This window comes from Oryx dammah, unplaced genomic scaffold (assembly GCF_014754425.2).
Source record: "Oryx dammah isolate SB20612 unplaced genomic scaffold, SCBI_Odam_1.1 HiC_scaffold_19, whole genome shotgun sequence".
In the NCBI taxonomy this organism is placed as follows: domain Eukaryota; kingdom Metazoa; phylum Chordata; class Mammalia; order Artiodactyla; family Bovidae; genus Oryx; species Oryx dammah.
The window spans coordinates 14630565-14639450 of record NW_024070203.1 but is presented as its reverse complement, the minus strand read 5'-3'; the positions used below and the strand labels follow the sequence as shown (position 1 = coordinate 14639450).

The 8886-nt window shown below is 59.1% G+C and overlaps 1 protein-coding gene across 7 annotated transcripts in view; it reads right to left on the bottom strand.

Annotated features, from left to right (window-relative positions):
* Window positions 1-8886, bottom strand: part of TSNARE1 (t-SNARE domain containing 1) — an 80167-nt gene that overhangs the window by 60740 nt on the left and 10541 nt on the right. For all 7 annotated transcript variants that reach the window (XM_040261670.1, XM_040261671.1, XM_040261672.1 and 4 more), the window contains 3 exons: window positions 6029-6106; window positions 5179-5248; window positions 926-1016 (listed from right to left, as the gene is read on the bottom strand). In XM_040261670.1, the coding sequence (XP_040117604.1) occupies window positions 926-1016; window positions 5179-5248; window positions 6029-6106 (239 nt within the window). The remainder of the gene's footprint in view (window positions 1-925; window positions 1017-5178; window positions 5249-6028; window positions 6107-8886) is intronic.

Here is an 8886-nt window from a genome sequence, read left to right as displayed (position 1 = left end):
ACACCCCCGATCCACACCATCTCCACCCTACACACACACACACACACGCTGTCCGCGATGACCACGAGGCCTGCCGCTCTCACGTGCTATGCCTCTCCAGTCCCCAGAACAAACCACTCCGGGGAGAGGTGTTGCGACCTGACAGCTGGCCTGGCCTGACAGCTCAGGAAGTCTCAGGCCCGAGCTGAAGGTCACGTGGGGGGTGGAGCAGAGCCCTGAAGCACCTAACCGCAGGTGAGGCTGCATCTCACACCCACATCAGAACCGCAGGCAGCAAATCGGCCATCCACCCCCCAGCACCTCAGCACTTACACACGGCCTCTGCCCTCCCGCTGGAACAAGACCTCGTCTCCTGTTCATCTCTGCACCCGAGTTTCAGAATGACACCTGGCACACAGCCAGCGCTCAGGACATACAGATGAACGAGGGAACAGGCAGGCAGGCCCTAGATCTTGGCACTGCCGGGCCACCAGGAGCCCCCACCCTCTTCTCAGCAGGCAGCGTTGGCACCACCGGAGCTGTGTTGGTCCCAGGCCCTTGGACGAGGACTCAGACACAGGCTCCTGGGCCCCTCCTGCCCCAGCACCTCCCATTAGCTCCTGGGAGGGCCACGACACTCCCCAGGCCCTGCATCTCCAGTCCCAAACCCAGACTTCACTGCCACCACGCACCCCATGCAAGCCCAGAGGCAGGAAGGAGCTGCAGGGGCAGCAGCAGGCCGGCCATGCTCGGTGAGACCAGCTCTGCAAGGCCTGCCCTCTGAGGGGACGTGGCCTGGGGCCACCGGGCACCTGCACCGCTGTCCAGCCTGCGCTGGTGCCCAGCAAATGGTGGAACCCGCACTCTCTGCCCGACCGGCCACGCGGCATCCTTCGCCCCACCCTCTGCCCAGGCCCCCGCCGCCCTCCAGTCCCCAGGAACATACCCGGGGGCAGCCCCGCAGGAGCTCGGCCGTCTGCTTCAGGGTGCTGGCGCTGGCCGCGATTGTGCGGTTGGTCTCTTGCTGCACTGTGTGCCTGGGGGGGAAGGCACGAGGGTGCAGGGGGAGAAGATGGGGGAGGGGCAGCAGGAAAGGGCAATGACACAGCAGGCAGCAGGGGCTCGTGGGGGGAGGGGGCAGCGCACAGGATGGGAGAAGCCAGGCAGAGGAGATGGAGCGGACAGGCCCAGGGAGGGGCAGACAAGAGGGAGCAACCCAAGGGGGCAGGTGAGGCGTGGAAGACGTGACGCTGTAAGCTCAGGCCAGCGTCCCCAGGCCCCAGGGCCCCTGCGCACAGCCGCAGCTCCTGCACATCTGGGGCCCAGCCGTGAGCCCTCCCTACAGAGGGGGCCCTGGGGTCAGCACTGGTTGGGGCCAGGAAGCAGGGTGGCCGCAGAGACAGCCCTGGGCCCAGCGCTGAGGACAGCTCGTCCCTCTGGGGGCCGCACTGAGAGGCTCAGCTCCAGACCCAGGAGCATGGGACCCCGGGCCCAGGGTCTCTGCCAGATCCTCAGTTTAAGATTCTGAGTGTGACCTCAGAAGGCTGAAAAGGCCAGGCTGACCTCAGGCCCTGTGGACAGAGTGACTCTGGGCAGACCCCATCCACAGGTGTCCTGCAGGCTCACAGGCCCAAGCAAGGGCAGGGCCCTGGCCTGGCCCCAGGGGCAGACACCAGAGAACCTGCCAATCGGAAGTATCCAAAGCAACTTCAGAAAAGATAGGCAGTGCTGGAGGATGTCCACACTGACGCTGGACTCCCACAAGCTTCAGTGACTGAGACAACACAGCGCTGTCTCGGGACAGTGACAAGTGAAATGGAATCACCCCAAATGCACCCACGTGGAGAGCTTGAGTAAGCACTGAGGAAGGTGCCAAGGTATTCAAAGGTCGGTCCCTTTGATAAGTGGCATAATCGTATTCAAAGAGTATCAGCTTCGACTCCCACCTCACACCCTCTGTGTCCAGGGAGAGGCTCTGAGGCTGGACACACAGGCAGCCCAGGGCCCAGCGCCCCAGCCTGGCACGTCTGCGAGAGGAGGGGCGGGCTGGCTACAGGTGGAGCCGGGGTGGGGTAGGCAGGCCATGCCAGCGGCAGCATCGCACACAAAAGGGGTGATGGGCAGCGGCGGCCGTGGAGGGAGGGCTGGAGGGTAACCCCGACCAGGAAGGGGCCCAGCCAGGCCGCACTGAGGAGCAGAAGGCAGGAATTTGGCATGTGGCAGACGTCCTGCCTGGGGCTCCTGGAAGGACCATCCACTCAGCAGCCCTTCCCGAGGGGCCCAGCACTGCCCTGGGCTGACACCGACAAGCCCCACCGTCACGGACTGGGCCACCTCGGCCAGTCTGGGAGCCTGTGCTGGGGGCGGCACTGGGCCACTCGTGGTGGGTGACAGGGATGACCAAGCCCACCCCTGTCTCACATAAGATGAGGAAAACAGGTTCAACCCTGTAAGCCTCTTGTGAAACTAGCTATACTTACTCAATCTGAAAGACTGTCTTTCCTCCTGTGATCAGATCCCAACTACTGAAATGCCTGTTTTTAATGTGATGGCACAATGGATGATAGTGTACTTGTTTTTTTTAAATGTCCTTTCTTGGCCAAATAAAAGAGCTGGCAACTGTCAACATGGAACAAATACAGACTTGAAAACCCTGCACTGGTCTCAAGTCATCTGAAAATGCTAATGGTCCGCGAGATACACAGGTTCCCCCAGGGCAGGGGTCATGGAAGGCTCTGGAAGGTCAGGACCAGCGGGGTAGGCAGTCTGGGCCACCCCGCGGGGAGAAAGGGTAAGAGGGCTAGGGGATCTGGGGGCACAGGGGGGCAGGAAGGCACGAAGCAGGTTGGGGACCTGGAAACTGAGGCTGCGGGGAGAGCAGGGGGTGTCCAGGGAAGGGCCTGTGCCCCTCTCCAGACCACCGGTGACGATACCCTCCGGCCAATGGGCCAGGGTGGGGAAAGCACCTGCCTGAGCCCAGGGACACCACCCCAGGGGCCTGACCCAGGAGCAGGCGGCAGCACAGGTGGCCCACAAGCTCTCATGGCGGATTGTGATGCTGAAGACAGAGGAGCCCAAGCACCACAGCTCAGCGCCACAGCTCAGCGCCACGCATGCCAGACGGGGAGGCTGAGCCCCCCGAGGGGCGTGGTCCCAGTGTGTGACAGGGGCATGCACATCCCCAATCCCCAGCGTCAAAAGTGGGATCTAGAATACTATTCACTTAAATGCGACTCTACAAAATGCTTGTGGACTTGAGAGGCTGGCAAGAAACACCAAAACACTCTCACAGCGCTTCCTCCGATGTCCTGGGCGTCCAAGTTCCCACATGGAGCATATGCTACTTCCACAATCGGAAAACAATGCAGGCTACTTCAAAAAGGAAGCTCAAAGAGTAATTTACAACAGAATGGCACACAAAATCTGTCAAGGGCCCTCGGGTGCCTTGCTCTGGACCCCAAGACTGGGCGGGGCGGTCCAGGCCTGTGAGTGTGGATGGACAGCAGGGAGGACGGGCGGACTGATGGAAGGGAGGACGGAAGGGCGGGCGGGCGGGCAGACAGTGGGCGGGGCGTGTGTGGACGGATGGCAGGGAGGACGGGCGGGTGTGTGGGCAGACAGTGGGCGGGTTTGGCCTGACCACCCACCGAGAGATGTGGCCTGGCCCTGGGTCTGGTCTCAGTCACAGAGTGCTCCTCCGTAAAATGGGAAGAACACTGCCTGCCCTCCTCCTCCCCAGGGTGCTGGCAGGATGCAAGGAGCTGAGGGCAGGGCTAAGTCTCACCCCGAGGAAGTCCTGTTCTGCTGCCATAACTGCTAACTCCGGAGCATCAGGAATCACCAGGGCAGGAAACACTGAGCCCACAGATGACCACACTGAGCCCACAGGTGACCAGCCCAGAGCTCGGAGTGCAGCCAGGCGCCCATCCGGGGTCCCCCCACCATAAGACGCCCTGTGAGGGGCCGGCCAGGGATCTCAGGGACATGGGGCAGGTTGGGGTGGCTGCTGAAGGCGGGCACTTGCTGAGACCCGACAAGGAGGCATCTGCAGGCACTGGTCCCTGGGGTTCCTGCTCCCCGGGACCGGCCGTCAAACATGTCACCATAAGACAGGTTCTCCTCTGGGGGCCCCGGACTGCTCAGCTGGCCGAGAGCAATGGCGGGGGTGTCGGAGGGCCCACACAGCCCACGGACTACAGGACAGCCTCCATTCTAGAAGCCCTGCAGAGCAGGGCTTGGGGGGGCAGGGGTGCGGCTAGCAAAGCTGCACGGCCACAGAACAGGACCGGGAAGGTCCTTGGGTCCAGGCACAGTGCTCAGGGGATAGGTCCTTGTGTCCTTCTACTGGGGCACCGGGCTCAGCTCTGCCCAAGCACTCAGCCTCCCCAGGACCTAGAAGCCCCAGAGCCTCCTCTGGGCTGGACAGGTTTAGGATGGAGGCCGCCCGAGAGAGAGGCTCTGGCCACTCCCGTGGACGCCAATGCCAGGAAGAGACACGCGGTCCTGGCAGCAGCCTGCGCCCCTCCTGGCTCTTGCGGTCCAGCACCCCCAGCGCCCCTTCCCATGCAGGATGGCTCAGGCAAAGAGGACAAGGGCTCAGACGCAGGCCTCCTCCTTAGGGAGCCCCCACCCCAAGGTACACAGGGATCACAGCCCGCAGGGCTCCAGGGTGGCCCCCATAGTGGCCCCCAGGGTGCCCTGAGAAGGGCCTGGCAGCCTTGGCCATGCTGGCCAGGCTGGACCCCTGCAGAGACCTGCTTTCTCTTCCAGGGCCCCGACCCTGAGGGAGCAGAACCTCATCCCAGAACAGCCCGACCCAGCCTGAATAAGAGCCAGGGGGCCCCCAGAGGCCGCCCCAAGCAGTCAGCCCCCTCCTGCCCAGCCTGCGTGCCCACCACCTGCATACTGGCTGTGCCAGCGGCAGCCTGTCGTGTGGTACTCCATGGGGGTGTTCACAGTGTGCGGCCCTCTGTGCACGCTGGTGTGTTGTATGCAAGTGTGGAGACAGTCAGTGAGGCAAACGGTGAGCGAGGGGGGAGCCCCGCCACCTGGAAGCACACCTGTGCACAGGGGTGTCTCCACGGGCGCCACAGGGCAGGGCTGAGCCCCTGCTGCAGTGGCACCCGTGAGCCCGCCCAGCTGTGAGGCAGTGTGCGGGGAGGGTGGTATGCTATACCCACAGGCACTGCACACACTCACAGGCTGTCCCGCAGCTCCTGCGTGTCACCCGGCGTCCCCAGGGACAGGAGGCTCTGCTCCAAGGAGGTCACTGCGGGAGAAGGGACCGGAGTCAGGGGCAGCCAGGGCTCCACCAGATGGTCCCTACTCGGGTGCGCCGCCCACCCTGCCTCTGCCCGAGGACATGGGTGCCGAGGCTAGGAGTGACCCTGCACCTGCCGGAGCCAGGATGCCAAGGCTTCAAGCCCGCCACCCCCACAGCATCAGTCACACTCCAGCAGGGCCCAGGCCAGCCTTCTCCCCAGATAGTCTGGGACCAGGGCCCAGGCCCACGTGGGGCTCAGGGGCTCTGAGGACCCAGGAGGCCTGCCTGGGTCTGAGGAGGGGGCTACCGTCCTCTCTGGGTCAGCACTCTCTGACCTGGTAGAGCTCAGGGCTCAGGGCAAACACCAACCCCTTCCACGAGGGCATGAGGAGCCCTGCCTGCCTCGTGTCCACGTCCCTGTGTCCCTCAGGGGTTGAGGACAAGCCCAGGCCACGTGGGGTGTGGCTCTCACCCCCACCCCCAGCCCTGGTGACCTGTGAGTGGGCCCTGCTGGTCTGAGGGAGGCTCCGACACGCTTCCCCAGGGGTTGGGTAGGTCACAGGCGTGTGATGCAGGAGGGAAGATGGGGGCTGAGGGGGCTCCTGCCAAGGTCACAGCCCAGGCTGAGACCATAGCACTGGGCTCACACTGCACCCTGCCTGCAGTCTCGAGTCACCCGGGCCGGGACAGGGCACCCTAACAGGCTCACCCACCACCCTGACCCCCTGCGTGCAATACACTTAGCAGCCCAGATGAGGGCAGGGCAAGGCCCAGACACAGACTCACCGTTGGAGTTGATTCGGAAGATGTTGGCTGACGTCTCTTGGAACAGCTCCTGGAGGTCACTTGGGTCCATCTGGGTGGCTGCAAGGAGACAGGGGAGGGGGCCACACCTTCACTGGGCAGCCTACAGGAGCCCAGGGCCACCGTGCTCACACAGAGTCATCTCCTCCCAGCTCTGCCCTCAGCGGTCTGGCAGAGCCACAGAGGTGGAACAGGGCTGCAATGCTCAACGGGTGATGGAGGGAAAGACAAAGAGGCCAAGCCCGCTCCCCAGAAAAACAGCAGCCTCAGAAATCATGAGAGCCGAAGGACACCTCTAAGTGCTGAAAGAAAGGAAAAAAATCAGTCAACCAGAAGTCTATACCCAGTGGAGATACATTTCAAAAACAGAGGCAAAATAAAATTGATTGTCAGGCAAAAAATGCTGAGAGAAGCTCTTCCCGCTGAAAAGAGATGAAGGACAGGAAATGTTAAAGGGAGTTCGTCAGGTCAAAGGGGCCCTGGATCTGCAGGAGGAGCTGAAGGGTGCGGTGGGTAAGCTCAAGGCAGGCAGAGACATCCTGTCTCGTTCCTGGTCTAGTCAGGGTGCGGGGACCGCCAGGAACACCATGTCAGCCAGCATGTGTGCAGGGGGCACAGATGGGAGCCCTGGAAGGTGCTCACACACCCGAGGGAGGCAAGGCTGCTTCGTGAGAGGAAAACACCTGTCACTCACTCCAAGCCACCGCCATCACAAACACCCGTGAGCCCACAGCAGAGGGCACATACCACACTACACTACACTCGGTCACTCTGAAGAGAGGAAGGAGAAGAGAGCAAAGAAACAAGAACACGGGAAACAAAGCAACTATCGAAGTGGCAGACTCATCCCTAAACACGTGGGTTTCAACACGAGAGAGAAGCCATCTACAGCCGGCCGTGCACCACGGCCCCACGTGGCCAGCAGGCACCACACTGGAGCTCGGGTTCAGAGCCACTCCATCGGCCCCCTAAGGTCAGGACAGCTCTGCTGCCCCCGCTCAGTCCACAGGAGAGATGCCAGACAGGACAGAGGCAAACTCGGCAGCACGCCGGACACAACAGGCCCAGCTCAGCTCAGCGCAGTGCAGTCGCTCAGGCGTGCTGACTCTGCAACCCCACAGACCGCAGCACCCCAGGCTTCCCTGTGCATCGCCAACTCCCGGAGTTCACTCAAACTCATGTCCATTGAGTTGGTGATGCCATCCAGCCATCTCATCCTCTGTCATCCCCTTCTCCTCCTACCTTCAATCTTTCCCAGCATCAGGGTCTTTTCTAAGGAGTCAGTTCTTCTCAACAGGTAGCCAAAGTACTAGAGTTTCAGCTTCAGCATCAGTCCTTCCAATGAATATTCACGACTGATTTCCTTTAGGATGGACTGGTTGGATCTCCTTGCAATCCAAGAGACCCTCAAGAGTCTTCTTCAACACCACAGTTCAAAAGCATCAATTCTTTGGTGCTCAGCTTTCTTCACAGACCAACTCTCACATCCATACATGACCACTGGAAAAAATCACAGCTTTAACTAGATGGACCTTTGTTGGCAAAGTAATGTCTCTGCTTTTTAATATGGTGTCTAGGTTGGGCATAACTTTTCTTTCAAGGAGCAAGCGTCTTAATTTCATGGCTGCAGTCACCATCTGCAGTGATTTTAGAGACCCCAAAATAAAGTATCTCACTGTTTCCACTGTTTCCCCATTTATTTCCCATGAAGTGATGGGACCAGATGCCATGATCTTCGTTTTCTGAATGTTGAGCCTCAAGCCAACTTTTTCACTTTCCTCTTTCACTTTCATCAAGAGGCTCTTTAGTTATTCTTCACTTTCTGCTATAAGGGTGGTATCATCTGCATATCTGAGGTTATTGATATTTCTCCCAGCAATCTTAATTCCAGCTTGTGCTTCTTCCAGTCCAGCGTTTCTCATGATGTACTCTGCATAGAAGTTAAATAAGCAGGATGACAATATACAGCCTTGACGTACTCCTTTTCCTATTTGGAACCAGTCTGTTGTTCCATGTCCAGTTCTAACTGTTGCTTCCTGACCTGCATACAGGTTTCTCAAGAGGCAGGTCACGTGGTCTGGTATTCCTCTCTTTCAGAATTTTCCACAATTTGTTGTGATCCACACAGTCAAAGGCTTTGGCATAGTCAACAAAGCAGAAATAGATGTTTTTCTGGAACTCTCTAGCTTTTTTTGATGATCCAGTACATGTTGGCAATTTAATCTCTGATTCCTCTGTCTTTTCTAAATGCAGCTTGAACATCTGGAAGTTCACAGTTCACATATCGTTGAAGCTTGGCTCAGAGAATTTTGAGCATTACTTTGCTAGCATGTGAGATGAGTGCAATTGTGCGGTAGTTTGAGCATTCTTTGGCATTGCCTTTCTTTGGGATTGGAATGAAAACTGACGTTTTCCAGTCCTGTGGCCACTGCTGAGTTTTCCAAATTTGCTGGCATATTGAATGCAGCACTTTCACAGCATCATCTTTTAGGATTTGAAATAGCTCAACTGGAATTCTATCACCTGTACTAGCTTTGTTTGTAGTGATGCTTCCTAAGGCCCACTTGACTTCACCTTCCAGGAATTTACCCCTTATACATGAGATACAGGAAGATGCAGCTTATATGTCAGAGGAGTGGACAACGCGTCACGTGACAGCAGTCACGAGCCGGCTGGAGCAGCCACACTGACATCAGACAGAGGAGGACTCAGGACAACAGGTCCAGCCAGGGACCAGGCAGACGTCGTTACGACAACACCAGGGGCAACCAATGAAGATGACAAAAGACCCCCAGGGTGCACCTCACGTCACAGCTTGAAAACACACAGAGCAGAGATCA